General features: G+C 45.3%; 1 protein-coding gene across 1 annotated transcript in view; it reads right to left on the reverse strand.

The window, feature by feature from the left end:
- Positions 1–591: 591 nt before the first annotated feature.
- Positions 592–15730, reverse strand: part of LOC146798679 (peroxiredoxin-5, mitochondrial-like) — a 35051-nt gene continuing 19912 nt past the window's right edge. The window contains exons 3-6 of the mRNA XM_085625978.1: positions 13348–13479; positions 3350–3388; positions 2621–2682; positions 592–1866 (exon numbers count right to left, since the gene is read on the reverse strand). Of these exons, the coding sequence (XP_085482104.1) occupies positions 1764–1866; positions 2621–2682; positions 3350–3388; positions 13348–13479 (336 nt within the window). The 3' untranslated portion in view covers positions 592–1763. The remainder of the gene's footprint in view (positions 1867–2620; positions 2683–3349; positions 3389–13347; positions 13480–15730) is intronic.

The raw sequence follows: 15730 nt of genomic DNA on the forward strand, positions 1-15730 counted from the left end.
AATTCGACATTCCTCCTGCAGCCGCTCATCTGAGCAGCACTTTGGAATTTACACCTTCTGATTTCAGAGCGCTCCTTAGTTCTACATCTGCTCCCCACCACCATCATACACCTAGTCAGGTCACAAAGAACCACCATTATTATGAAATCTGTTTATTGGCATTTCGTTAGTATAGACATAGCACATGTCATAAATGAAATATCACACAGGCAATTAGTCAGTTACTCGGAGTCCCCGCCAATTGTGAGTACAGCGAACAGGATCAAACGCCACCCCCATGTGCGAAGCAAGATAAAACTTATAGGTCTCAGGACCACCGCCCGTATTTAAACAGTTCCATAGAACAAAAAAAAAAAAAAAGGGAGGCAAAACAGAAGCCCCAGCATAACAGCATCAGCAGGTTCGGTCTTTAACCATATGATCCCCAAGTTACTTCTCCCAGTCCAGCCCCCCCCACCCGCTCCCCACCCCCCGGTACAAACAGTTCCATTAAAGGCAATTTTCAATGTCCGCACACCTGCCCGGTTCGATGAGGGCCTCCACACCAGTCCCCAAGTACCACCATTAACACAAAATAAAACACAGAGCATATTGTATAGAGCCATTTCCAGTTTATTGCAGAGCAAATGAAATCTGACATACTTTAGTCCAAATTTGAATTTATAAAGTACCCTTTTCCGCCACAATACCATGCCACAAGGGAGCTGGGAGATTGGGGCTTGCTGTAAATCAGTCACTGCCAGTGTTAGTGCAACATACAACCCGGTCATCAGTGTCAACGTGCCCACCAGTATCAGCAACATAATAGTAAAAGGTTTAAAACGCATCTGACTGTGCCAAGTCTCTCTCCAACCTACACCACAAGACAGAGGTTGTGGCCATGAGGGCAGCATCTGAATTCCCTCAGGTATCTAAACCAGAACCAAGTAAACACCTTAACAGGGCGTACAATAGAGGACCCTCGTTCGGTTTTTAAGCGTCGGAAATGGAGCATAAATATTTCTTCATCAAAACAGAGTGCCACCAGGCTACACTTGCAACAAGGTCCCATTCTGGTACAATTAAACCTAGCTTTCTGTCCAGTGAACGAAATTCACTCTAAATATATACTTTGTGCCTGTATTGTTAGCATTAAGCGGTTGTCCTTCCTAAAAGTAACAGTAATTTGACCCCCCCTCCCAATTTGCTCACATCTAGAAGTGCTTCGTTTTGAAAAAGTGAACATACTTGAGAATTACCATTTTATCTGAAACGTAAAAGGTGTGCTGTTGAACCCATCCAAACACTGCACCAACCGTGCAGGAATGGCCCACCCTGGATGCTGCTACTAGCCCTCCAAGCAGTAGAACGCATGATCCAACAGCCCCGTTATGAGTCTAGATCTTCAAGAGATTCAAAGGCTGCGATGAGCCAACTCCCGGTGTCGGGCACTGAACAGGATCCTCGTTAAATACAGATGTAAATGCTTGAAAATATTGACGCAATTAGAGAAGAGGGCGTTGGCCAGCAAGAGGAGTCTGATTAAATAGCCTTGGAGCGGTAACACAAGGTTCTCTGTACTGTTCAAGGCCCTCGGCCATCAAGTGCAGCATGGTGTGACGAGAGAAGCAAACAGTTGAAGAGGACAACGATACTGGTGGAGAAACAAAGGAGAGCCAGCGGAAGAGGTAAGTAGGTCAGTAAAGGATTGTAACGCAAGCAAGCACATCCAGTTACGCTCTAGACTGCATAGTGGGGAGGAGTAAAGGTTTGCTAACAACCGCTCAGAGCTGAGACACAATGTTGTTGGCCAGGCTGCAGGTCAGGCCGGTGCCATCTTCAACGTTGATAGACTTCACAATGCAATTATCGATGACCATAGAGAACCTAAGGAAGAGCACAGAGGAAGAGGCCATTAATTCCAAACAGTATGAGATAAGGTGCTTTCACTCTGAAAAGGCCCATGTTGTGATACTTTGGCACATCGTTTAGGATACATAATGCCAGTCTGCACCTTGCTTGTGCCTGGAAAGAAAGCATAGGGACTTAAGCAGGTCATAAAAAAAAAATTAAGCCTGCAGGCAGACCCATTCTCCTCCACAATGCCAATAACCACCCCACCAATGGCATCACATCGTGACTTGTGCATTTACTATCAAGTGTGAATAAGCTTTTAGTATATGCACTAGAAGAAAAAACTAATTGCAGGTGTCCACCTACTGCAAATTAGAGAACCATCCCAGTTTGATCATACTGCTTTAGCGAGAAGTTGTAAGTAGGGGGGGGGGGAAGAGGAGGAGAGAGTCACAGCACAGTAGCCCAAGATACCATTAATTCTGATCCAAAATCAAGTATACATTACATTTGGACTCAAGCTTCGGGCATTTACACATTCTGATTTAATGTCAACCATATACAAATTTGAAAGATCGCTCCTCATATTTTGAGCACATTTTAAGTAACAATGTAGACTTTCAGAACAAGTATTTCCATTTTTCGTCCTACATAATAATCATATTCTCAAAAGAATGGACTAAAATGCTTTTCAGTGGGGAGTGAGGAGGGTGTAAGTATTTACTGGCTACCATGGCCTCCCCGTAAACACTGTGGTCACTTTCACTTCCAGTCTTATAATGCTTACCTCTTGCATCGCTGGTTTCCAAAAAGAGGCACCAGCTTCGTATCCAGAAGCAGACCTGCTGCCTACAAAACAAAAATATATAAAAACAAAATTTAAACACATAAAAGAACTCAACTCAGCAGCATTTTGAGCCACGGTTAGAGGGCGTTGCTGTATCAGTACAGATTAGCTGTTCAACCCCAGAAAAAGTATCAACCCCAGAAAAAGTATCAACCACCTTCATAGCTCTTCCCCTATAGGAGGGGCACTTACCCCTCTCTCCCGAGGAGGTGCGTTACCTCAGCAGTACCCCTAATACCTTGCCAGAAAGTACCATTACAAGAGTAATACTAGGCTTTCCTTCTGCAGGAGCTGTACTCTTAGCAACATGCGCCCCCTTCCCAGAAGATATCAAAGTCTAATGGAACTACTTGGCTCTGCCTCTCTAGGAATGGGGCTGCTCCAGCAGCAAACCTATACACTGCCAATAGATACCTCCATCAGAGCTTGTTTGGTCTCACCCTCCCCCAGGAGCTGTTACTTCAGCAGCACTCACAGCCCTTGCCAAAAGCTACCACTGTAGACCTAGAGTTGTCCTTTCTCTTCGCAGATGTAGCACCAGCAGGGGTCACTTCCTGATCCTTCAGTCCTCACTCACACACCCCCCCCCCCCATCATATAAATGTCAGGGAAGAGGGCAGTGGGCGAGAAGACAGAGCAAGTCAATGAAAGAGTACTCGAGTTTCATACCTTTGGGAAGGCCCCAGTGGGATCAGCCAGCATTCGCACCTGTGGGAAAGAAAAGAAACGGGAGATTACACCAAGACTCCACAGCAGAAGTGCAAGCCAGGCCTCAGGACCTATGCTGAGTGTAGGAGGTGAACGGACTACCCTAGCCCACTACAACTAGTGAGTTACCACAAACGAAATCTACTGGGAGATTACTCCAAAGTGTAGGCATATATTAAAGACCAACGTTGTGTCCTTACAGGGCAGGGAGGGGGGGGAAAGCAAGCAAAAGTAGTTTCTCAAATGGGATGAAAGCACCGCCGGGAACACTGACCCGGTACTTGAAGAACGAGCATTCTTCAACAGGAAACTTTTACCATCATCTCATCAATCTTAATTTGTGATGGCTATGACACACCAAAGTACCTAGCCCACTATCTCAGGAGGTATCTGCTCCATAAGGACCTATAGAGTACAAGTTATCTTCTGCTCAAACCACCTAGATTCAGTAAAAAGAAAATGGCCTATGGCTGTAATTACTCAAGGATAGATAGATAGCTGTGCACATAGAGGGAGAGAGCGAGAGGAGAGAGCGAGAGTAGAAGTGAGTAGTATGAAACACATGGCCCCATAAAGATAAGAAACCTTTTACGCCAGAAGGAAAGCAGGAGAGCCCGTCCAAAAAAGCCAAAGGGAGGCAACTTAACACCCTCCTTTTCAATGGGAAGCCAGCTTTTAACATAAACGCTGACGCTACCCAATGAAAATGAGGGGCACGCCTCAAGTCCCCTTCTCCCAAACTAAGCTGATTACTAGAAGACGCAAAGAGTGCATGCGCGCTCCAACGCCAGCAGAGACCTAAAAATGTAAGGGTTTGATTATACATTCCCCACTTGATAACCGTATCCAGGGTAGACACTAGGACAGTCAGACTCATTGGGGACCCTCTTGCCACAATCACGCACAGTGGCCTCACTAACAATCCGTGAGAAGAAGTCAAGGACAAAGCGCCTTTTGTGGTACTACCTGGGTCATAATTTTGACAATATCGTTGATTGAGAGTTGGTACATATTTCACAGGATGTAACGGATGTTTTTTCTTTACAGCATTCTAACACCCCCACTTCATTAAACTCAAAATAAAATTGCTCTTTATAGGACTCCAGGCATTTAGGATTTTACAGAGCTCCTGCCCAACGCACAACCCATTTCTGGAACCCTGAATAAGCTGTTCAGGTTGGAGGGCTGCTACTGCGCAGTCTTAGCTTCTCAGATATTGGTTTGTTCATTTTTGAATGAGTTTATGGGCAGGAAAAAGGCCCCAGAGTGACAGAGTGCCTTACTGCATTTTGCTAGTTGATGAAAGGATTTAAAAATGAAAATTAGGGCGTTATCGTTCGCATATAAAATATATTCAAGTATGTCTAGAAAACCTTCTAGGGATGCTAAAATAGTCGCTGTGCAGTTTAAAACAGGAACATTCAAAAAAAGGTCCAAAACACCCATAGAACCTTACAATAAAATGGGGGAGGAAAGGCTTGAAAAGTCAGGTCTAATAGAATGCTTTGTGTCACAGTGGAGGATGGATGGTGGTGCCAGAGGGAAGCATGGGTGTTTGGGACTGCTTTCGGTCTTTTGAATAAACTGCAGCTGATCACTTCCCTGTGCTACCTCTCATTTCACAGAACCATTTTGTTCCCCCTCGGAGGCACCCGATGCCCTAGATCATTAGCATATCATGAAGGTGCGAGGGGACTCGTTGCATGGTTTGATTGGGTAACACTGGAGTCAGAATGAGGAAAACAGAAGGGGCTAGCACAAGTTTACATGGTGTCTGCAGCCGATCTAGGGCTGAAGGAACTGAGGAGGCAGGGAAAACCGGCTCTGGTTAGATCACACCCAGCCAGCTCCCGAGGCGGTGCTAGACTGAGGCAGGGAGACGCGAGGAACATGGAGGTCAAAGCTGGGGTCAGACTGAGGTACTGTGAGGTGAGGCACTCACTAGACAAATGCGGAGCTGGGGCAGACCGAGGCACACTACGAATACAGCACTAAATCATGGATGGACGCAGGTGCAGTGAGTGGTCTGACGTCACACAGGGAGATAGCGGCTTAAAGGTACACGGAGAGACAGGGCCTAGCATGAGATCACCTATGCAGTCAGGGGGCACAAAAATACAGACTGAGGCACAGGGAAGAACCGGGAAAGCAAAGCAGTGGTTACAAACAGGCGCTGGAAGTAGAGGCGCGGGGCGTGGTGCAGCACCCCGAGAAACAGCCATGCTGGAGTTCAGAAGGTAAATGCTGTGCTTCAAAGACAGGTCAAATGTCAGGCTCCGTTTCTGGCAAATGTGTTTATCCGTTTAACATAAAGATTTGGGTTGATCTTTCGTTCTTTGCAAAAAGATAATTTTGTAAAATGAACTGTCAATCTTGCCAGAGTACAGTAAGCGTGAAACACAAGACTGAGGTCATGTGTTCAAAATACCACACAATCCAAAACGGAGTACAAGGACTGCATAGATATTTCAAAATATATTAGTAGTTAAGAAAGAATTCTAAAGTATAATTTGTGCTGAGGTGTGATGGAACAAACATTTAATAGGGTGGAAACAAAACAAGACACTTGTGACATGAAAATTATTCACTGAAAGCAATTTGCACACGTTGATTGTACTCCATATACTTTTAATCAGCAAAACTGCAAATTGCCATTTCAATGTGTGGTCTGTAAATGAGTGAGCAATGACACCATGGTTTAGTAATAGATTTGCGGCAGTGTGCTCCAAAATGCTCCACCGGCTGCATTCCATACCCTTGCCACTCTCCTGCTGGGTGTGGCTCATTTGCTTTGTGCGACGCTTGGATTTTCCACAATCCCTAGGACTTGGGTGAAGTAACAATGATGGCAGTACCCTCACTCTGAAAATTGTTCCAGCACCACTAGACTCCAAGGCACAGGGAGGTAAAGATGATCTGCTCAAGGTCACTCAGAGCAGCTGTTGAGCTAAGAGGGCAGTGGCACTGGGGATGGAAGAGACTGGCCTGCAATCACACAGCCGGTCAGGCAAAAGGCGTTCCGTAAATCTGGGGCAGAGGGAAAGGTCTTAGCTTAGTCATGGAGGAGAGGACAAGGCGGCCTGTCTTTTTGACCACTACTTCAAAGTTCAATATGTGGAGCTGAGCCGTGCACATGCGCCAGAGTTGTCGCAGGCCTTGGCAGTGTCTGGGACTTCTGCTGCTCTGTGCCAGCAGAAGGGAAGCCGGCATAAGCCAGCCCTGCCAGGGAGTCAAGGAAACCAGACACAGCAGGTACAGGAGAGAAGAGGAGGGGCACGTTCTCAGATGATGAAAGGCTGAGGAAACCAGATATATGCGGAGGACACCTGTGCTGTCAGAAAACAGAAGAGACGCCAGTGGGGGTGTAAGAGGCGGGGAACATGTAATGGACAAGGGAATGAGAGGGACAGAAACCAGCATTGGCAAAGCTAATAGTTCTCACTAATGCAAGAGTGATTAACTTTGCCAATGTGTTTTAGCCAGGTTATACACCATCGTGGCTGTTTTACAGCATATCTTTAAATTTGGGGCATAGAGAAGAGGGTCATGGATTAGAGTGTCGCTCAGTGGCATAAAGTTTCATAGATTAGTAGTTGAGTGGAGTAGAATGTCGTGGTAGAGTGGAATACAGCATTGTGGTAAAGAGTGGAATAGTGTCGTGGCATAGTTTCATAGATTAGTCGTGGAGTAAAGTGTTGTGGCATAAAGCAGAATAATGTGTTGTGGTGCAGAGCAGAGTGCCTTACTGCATTTTGCTAGTTGATGAAAGGATTTAAAAATGAAAATTAGGGCGTTATCGTTCGCATATAAAATATATTCAAGTATGTCTAGAAAACCTTCTAGGGATGCTAAAATAGTCGCTGTGCAGTTTAAAACAGGAACATTCAAAAAAAGGTCCAAAACACCCATAGAACCTTACAATAAAATGGGGGAGGAAAGGCTTGAAAAGTCAGGTCTAATAGAATGCTTTGTGTCACAGTGGAGGATGGATGGTGGTGCCAGAGGGAAGCATGGGTGTTTGGGACTGCTTTCGGTCTTTTGAATAAACTGCAGCTGATCACTTCCCTGTGCTACCTCTCATTTCACAGAACCATTTTGTTCCCCCTCGGAGGCACCCGATGCCCTAGATCATTAGCATATCATGAAGGTGCGAGGGGACTCGTTGCATGGTTTGATTGGGTAACACTGGAGTCAGAATGAGGAAAACAGAAGGGGCTAGCACAAGTTTACATGGTGTCTGCAGCCGATCTAGGGCTGAAGGAACTGAGGAGGCAGGGAAAACCGGCTCTGGTTAGATCACACCCAGCCAGCTCCCGAGGCGGTGCTAGACTGAGGCAGGGAGACGCGAGGAACATGGAGGTCAAAGCTGGGGTCAGACTGAGGTACTGTGAGGTGAGGCACTCACTAGACAAATGCGGAGCTGGGGCAGACCGAGGCACACTACGAATACAGCACTAAATCATGGATGGACGCAGGTGCAGTGAGTGGTCTGACGTCACACAGGGAGATAGCGGCTTAAAGGTACACGGAGAGACAGGGCCTAGCATGAGATCACCTATGCAGTCAGGGGGCACAAAAATACAGACTGAGGCACAGGGAAGAACCGGGAAAGCAAAGCAGTGGTTACAAACAGGCGCTGGAAGTAGAGGCGCGGGGCGTGGTGCAGCACCCCGAGAAACAGCCATGCTGGAGTTCAGAAGGTAAATGCTGTGCTTCAAAGACAGGTCAAATGTCAGGCTCCGTTTCTGGCAAATGTGTTTATCCGTTTAACATAAAGATTTGGGTTGATCTTTCGTTCTTTGCAAAAAGATAATTTTGTAAAATGAACTGTCAATCTTGCCAGAGTACAGTAAGCGTGAAACACAAGACTGAGGTCATGTGTTCAAAATACCACACAATCCAAAACGGAGTACAAGGACTGCATAGATATTTCAAAATATATTAGTAGTTAAGAAAGAATTCTAAAGTATAATTTGTGCTGAGGTGTGATGGAACAAACATTTAATAGGGTGGAAACAAAACAAGACACTTGTGACATGAAAATTATTCACTGAAAGCAATTTGCACACGTTGATTGTACTCCATATACTTTTAATCAGCAAAACTGCAAATTGCCATTTCAATGTGTGGTCTGTAAATGAGTGAGCAATGACACCATGGTTTAGTAATAGATTTGCGGCAGTGTGCTCCAAAATGCTCCACCGGCTGCATTCCATACCCTTGCCACTCTCCTGCTGGGTGTGGCTCATTTGCTTTGTGCGACGCTTGGATTTTCCACAATCCCTAGGACTTGGGTGAAGTAACAATGATGGCAGTACCCTCACTCTGAAAATTGTTCCAGCACCACTAGACTCCAAGGCACAGGGAGGTAAAGATGATCTGCTCAAGGTCACTCAGAGCAGCTGTTGAGCTAAGAGGGCAGTGGCACTGGGGATGGAAGAGACTGGCCTGCAATCACACAGCCGGTCAGGCAAAAGGCGTTCCGTAAATCTGGGGCAGAGGGAAAGGTCTTAGCTTAGTCATGGAGGAGAGGACAAGGCGGCCTGTCTTTTTGACCACTACTTCAAAGTTCAATATGTGGAGCTGAGCCGTGCACATGCGCCAGAGTTGTCGCAGGCCTTGGCAGTGTCTGGGACTTCTGCTGCTCTGTGCCAGCAGAAGGGAAGCCGGCATAAGCCAGCCCTGCCAGGGAGTCAAGGAAACCAGACACAGCAGGTACAGGAGAGAAGAGGAGGGGCACGTTCTCAGATGATGAAAGGCTGAGGAAACCAGATATATGCGGAGGACACCTGTGCTGTCAGAAAACAGAAGAGACGCCAGTGGGGGTGTAAGAGGCGGGGAACATGTAATGGACAAGGGAATGAGAGGGACAGAAACCAGCATTGGCAAAGCTAATAGTTCTCACTAATGCAAGAGTGATTAACTTTGCCAATGTGTTTTAGCCAGGTTATACACCATCGTGGCTGTTTTACAGCATATCTTTAAATTTGGGGCATAGAGAAGAGGGTCATGGATTAGAGTGTCGCTCAGTGGCATAAAGTTTCATAGATTAGTAGTTGAGTGGAGTAGAATGTCGTGGTAGAGTGGAATACAGCATTGTGGTAAAGAGTGGAATAGTGTCGTGGCATAGTTTCATAGATTAGTCGTGGAGTAAAGTGTTGTGGCATAAAGCAGAATAATGTGTTGTGGTGCAGAGCGGAACAGAGTGGCGCAGAGTAGACTGAAGTGAAGACAACACATTCAGTTAAAATGCCGATTACATTTTTCCCCTCAGACATGCAGTTTCACGGATAAATCTATACAGGGCAAAAATGATAGTGTAAAAATATCACTAAGGGTCTTTCTTGATCGTATTAAAATATTTGTTTCCACCATACGGGGTGGGGGGGGAAATTCTTTGGCTTTGTGAAAAAAAATGCAATACCGAGGGCTATGGTTTGTACACTCCAAAAATCGTCAAGCACAGTTGCAGTAACACGCGAGGAGAAAAAAAATAAAAATAAATAAAAATCAGTTTTGCCTCTGTGCTACCTTTTGCAGCACATTTGTGGATTTTATGAAAGAATGATATACTGGCTCACTTACAAAAAGAAAAAATAGAAACTAGCATTGGTTTCACAGAAGCTAGATCTATTCGCTTGATTAATGTTTTTAAACATGATGTAGAGCAGCGATGGGGGGGGGGGGGGGGGTGGAAGATGGGTGAACACTGGCGGCATCATTTTTTTCCCCCCTTGACTCTATGGCATGTTGTATAACATCTCATGCTGCTGTGCAACAGGGCTAAAGAAAAAAAAAAAACGAAATAAAACTGACAGGGCCAATACACATGACATAGGCGAAACCTATTGCCTTTTTTCAATGCTTGCTTGATAGGAGCCCAGTTTACGGTCACATCCAGCCGGACCTCCTGAAAGTCTTTGATGCCTCTGCAACAAATATTCCCTGGTGTCCCCAGTCTACTCCTCGCCTTCTTCGAGGGTGGATGGGTCTACTCTGCTGAATCCCAGGAGAAAGTCAGCCCCTTGCCTGGTGCCTGCGATTAAATAGCCTCCATCCAAAAGGCCAAATTACTCTAGTTAAATTTACAACAGGGATGGACCCAGTGTCCCACTCCACAGACTAGGCATCATCAAACTGCCAGTTCCGGTATCTGATCCCTGGGGGCGTGGCCTCCACTAAGGCCCATGGTCCATCCATAGCCCCACCACTTCTGTAAGGAGGGCTGAACCAAGTGTTGGTTATCTGCGCTGGTGGAATAAATGGCGGTGTACTTCTCAGCACTTTGAGAAATGTGCAGGTTTGGTCTAGTTTAACTTTCAACCAGACAGTAGGTTTGGCATAAAAGTTGGATGATGTCCACATTGCTCTCCAGCAGATTTTCTCTAGTGGCATGGTTTCCAACAGCTACTGCTGCTTCGCTCCTTCCCAGTTAACCCACCTAGAGAAAATCTTTTGGTATTTAAATTACTGCCCACTGTCGATCGAGTTACTAAGTGTTTAATCAGGGTTTGGCCTTTGGTCACAAAACCAAATGTTGTAAACTACTGGCTTATTTGACTAATGCCAGGGAGACCAACGGTTGACAAAGAGGGATGGAGTAATGGTTTTAAGGCTTACCATGGACTATGCCAATCACTCCTAAAAGTATTAAATGTATAAATATTTTATGACAAGTTAATGTCCTGAAAATATGGCATGCTTCCAGCCCACGCGGACCAGTGCTCGACACGAGTTTCTGTAGTCCTTAGTCTTCTTATACTATTAAGAAACTACCCCTCTCCCATATTCAGCAGCTTTTGGAAAAAGGCAGACGGCCACTGACCGATCAAGGTGAAAACATCACAACCTTTGGCACAAAATGTGGATGAACTCACCCGTAAAAAAAAAAAAAAAAATTCTAACAAAAGGGTATTGGAGGGTGTAGGCTACGATTTTGCAAGTTGGTGGAGTCCCATGAAGAGCATTTAAGAGGATGCAAACGTTTAGCTCTTCGTTCTGTCCAAGCTCTATCACTCTGGAGTGACTGCGAAGTATCACTGCCACCTGGCTGAAGGGGCATGCAGTCAGGACACCAAGGGGAGAGACTGGCGGCAGGGTTGGGATTAGAGTGAAGTGCTGCAATAGAGGAGATGGCACATTGTAGGTGTGATCTGTAGATATGCCTTGGTAGCGTGCAAATTTGATGTGACCTGTGCCGTGTGTGGAGGACAGACCACTGTTGGTGTTGGATGCATGCACGTTTTGTTATGAAAATAGTTTGTGCAGTATTTCTGCTTCTATTGAGAGTGGTGCTAGATGTTGAGTGAGGTACTACAGGAATTATGGTGCATGCTTGGGTGCGACCAGGTTTTGGATAATGCATATTTGAACAGTAGTGTAGTTATGCAGGAGAGAAAAGCAGCATTGGGCAGCTCACTGCCAGTAGGTTGGCATATGGCACAGTTGCGATTCAGGTTGAGAGGTGCACGTTGTGGATAAGATGGGCGAACCGGTGCCTGTCAGTTGGCATTGGCAACAGTGGACTCATCCAGAGAGGACAACATCATGGATCAGAATAGAGCTAAATCGGGGAGGGGTTGTATTAGGAGGTGACAAGCATAGAGGGTAATCAGGTGGGGCAAATTAAGGTATTTGAATGTTGCATGTATTGCTGGCGTGGCCTGTGAAAGCTACAGAGTTTCTGTAATGTGCATCATTGTATAGCGCCTGGTGAGCTAGAAGGTGCATTGCTACCTAGTTCTGGTTGTCTGAAGGCATGTTGATTTTTGCTGAAAGTCGGCCTTAATGAGTGAACTGTGGTGTTGGTAGCATGCATGCAGGTGCCTGCCTCTCCTGGTAATGTCCCGTGTAATGAGCCATCAGGGGTGAAGCGGACAACTCATGGTAAGATTTAAATCGGTGTGCACTTGTTGAAGAAAGTAATTTGTCGAGTGTGAGGTTTTAGATATGTACTATGATGGATAATTGAGTGAATGCGACGGTTCAATAGAAGTAAGTAAGACTTGCCAAAAGCTTGTTGGTTGATCTCCCATGGTCATTTGAGATACTGGTTCTAGTCGGAGGGGGGCTTTCAACCAATTGTCCGAGTACAGATGCTTTTTTGTGTTTCCCAATGTATAGGAAAGTGATCTCCTTTTGTACCCTTCAGTTGTACTTACTTTGGAAGTAGCGCATCTCACACAGACCCAAGTGGCAGAACTTCAATGAAAGTTTGTTTTCTCAGAAATGGATTTAGAAGTCTTCAATCCTGTTCTTGCAGCACTTTTGATTCAAAGGCAGTGTACTTCATCACGCAGAATGCTGTATGACCTGTAATGGCCTCCCTTGGGAAGGAGAGGTACAAGGAGACTGGGAAACATTCCTAGGTGCGTCCAAAGACTACGCGGCACCCAGTTGTCTAATGTCCTTTTCTCCTATGATCTGAGGAGAGGAGATCCTCAGTCACACTCCCTTCATGCATCCTTTGATGCACAATGCTCAATCTACTCACCTTGCTTTTGTTTCTTTGTATTTCTAGATGCTTAGTGTTTTAGAAAAAGGCTGTAGCGTAGTAGGTTAGGGATGTAAAGAAAAAAAAAAAAACAGCTTCCTAACAGTGGGTTGTCATGGGCTAGATGGGAGAGAAAGACAATTCTGCTTTGTTTTCAAGAGCTCTGGAGTGATCAACCCTCTGAGCGTCTGGACCCAAAAAATAAGCACCTAGTATGGGCTCGGTATGCTGCAAGGTTTTATTAAAGAAGAATTTCTGCCCAACACTTTGTGCCTTGAACACAATACAAAATCCCAAAATCATGTAATTCTTTTTTTCCACTACAACTTTCACCACTTTTTCACCTTTAAAAACTGAAACATTACTCTTTTCAGACCTTATTTTCCTCCTTCGTTGCTATTCTGAAACACATTTCAATTGTAAGAGGCATATATTACTTTACGTGGAGCACTTATGTCACACTCACCTTGCCTTCAGAATGCTGTACCTTGCCCCATTCAGTCATCACGAAGACGTCATTGACAGAGATGCAGGCGATGACGGCAATGCCCTTCCCCTTCAACTCTTCAGCTTTCTCCACATAACCAGGGAGGTGAGTCTAGTCCATAGGACAGAAAGAATGGGGTGGAAGTTAAGATGGAAAAATAGAGATCAGAGATTCTTTTCCTCCCTCTCAGGTTCATAAGAAGGGCTTCAGCACCAGGAAACGCATCAGGACCACACTCATTCACTCCATTGTCACGGGCTCCACATTCCTCAACCTGGCATCAGCCCCACCTGCCTTCGAGTATCAGCCAGGAAAGTCAAAGGCCGCAGTCTGTCCAGGTGAAGCTTTATTAAGATTGAATGCATCTAGCAAGGCGAATCAGAAACAGCAACCGCCACCTCCACATTGATCCTTCAGCAGGAGATTCTGTCCCCATGGAAATCCCAACACTCCATGGATTGAGACCCAACACATCCTCCCTCTTAGAACATTTAACAGCAACGTTCATGTTAAATGAGAACATGAACAATGAGGAGACTGATACATTAGCTTAAAACTAAAACTAAGAATATCACCAAAAAAGACTTAATAAATTACAATACACTACTGGAAACTCTGAACAAATAGTGCACACCTGACCAGAGTGCCAAAAACCACCAAGAAGAACTCTGAACATGTGTGCCCGCCTGACCCAAAGATACAAAAAGACAAAACAAACAAAACCGGAATGGAACAGTCATGACAGTAGCACGACAATGCACATCTTAACAAAACAATCATGAGATTTGCAAACAGAAAATAAATATTCATGACACCAATATGGCAATGCACTTCCATTAACTTAAAACATAATCATGAAATTTGTTCGGCAACTCCCTTCTCTGCGAAACCCTACGCACCCCTTCATTATCAATTTCATCATTCACCACACCTTCGCCCTCCTCCATCAAATCTCACACCCCACATGTGCAACCGAGATCTTACCTTAATTTCTCTTTTTACCGTCTTCTAATCTCACCACACTGTTCCTTACTTCCAAAACCTTCGTAGGTATTGAAACTAGACTCCCCTTGGGTAAAATTCTTGAATTCTTAATCCTCACATAATCTCCAACTGACACCCTAACCTTCTTCCACATGTAATCTATTGTAATTTGCACGTGTGGGTTCCTATTGCATCCTCGTTGCCACTAAAAGGATGTGGTCAGTCCAGGTAAAACTTTATTAAAAAAAAATATATATCAGGACGAATCAAAAACCACCACTGTCCAGCTCTAACTGATCCTTCAGCAGAAGATTGTAGCCCTTTGGAAACCCCCCAACATTCCCTACCAATGGAAATCCCAAAACTCCATGGACTAAGACCCAACACAAAGCAGAGGAGGTAAGTGTGAAACTCCTTTCTACACTTAACCACTCCGATGCAGGGAGGAGTAAAGATGGCTACCTCGATCTGGTGTCAGGTAGTCTATCCAATTGCGACATGTAACCCACTGGAACAAGCATCCCAATTCTATACGCAAAGCCTTGCTTCATTTACAGATGAAAGGGAATAAGTGTGGCTACCCCACTCGTTCAGAGAAAAGTGGGCATTGCTTGCACATCAACCACGCCCTAAAGGCATCTGGAAGATGCAACCACCCATAACCTTCTCCAACCTATGAGGGCAAAGAAGCTGGAGAACAGCAACTTGCAGCACAACCAATTCCTGTACATACTGGAGCTAAAGCCTTACCATGGGCCAGTGAACGGTAAGGTCTGACTTTTCATAAAACTGCCATGCCCATTAAGGGATTGGAGATTATTTGCAAATAATGAGTATTAGGGCAATTAGAGACCAAAGAGAATTGGAGGGGACAGGCAGCCAGCAGCGCCAGAACATGAACGTTTGTTTGTGACTGTTAGTCTCTTTACAAATCTTTCAAGGAAGGAAATAAAAAGAATTCATGTAAAGCGACAAAACACCTGTAATAAGGTTACTAAAAGCGGCCGCAAAGAGGAACAGGAAAATCAGAATAAACTCACTGGAGTAACAGGGTGGAGTCTGTAGCAGATTACTGGAACCCGTGGGCAGAGGAAAAGACTGGTTTTCGACACTCTCCTGGGGCGTTATGAAATAATTTGAGAACTGTTTCCTGCTTTCGTAAAGCAGCTTACAGTCTGGGAGCACTTTGCTATCTCAAGGTGAGACGAAACTGCCTCTGTGCCACAACCTCACCCAGTCCTCCCAACCCCCTCCCCGAGAGTTTCATAATTTATAAACTGTGAGACCTGTCTGACTGGAAGACGCTACCTTACGGATAAGGTAGACACGCCTGGCACGCTGTGCCAGGTACAAGTTATTTGTTCATCTGTTTACTCTT

This window comes from Triturus cristatus, chromosome 9 (genome assembly GCF_964204655.1).
Source record: "Triturus cristatus chromosome 9, aTriCri1.1, whole genome shotgun sequence".
Taxonomy (NCBI): Eukaryota; Metazoa; Chordata; class Amphibia; order Caudata; family Salamandridae; genus Triturus; species Triturus cristatus.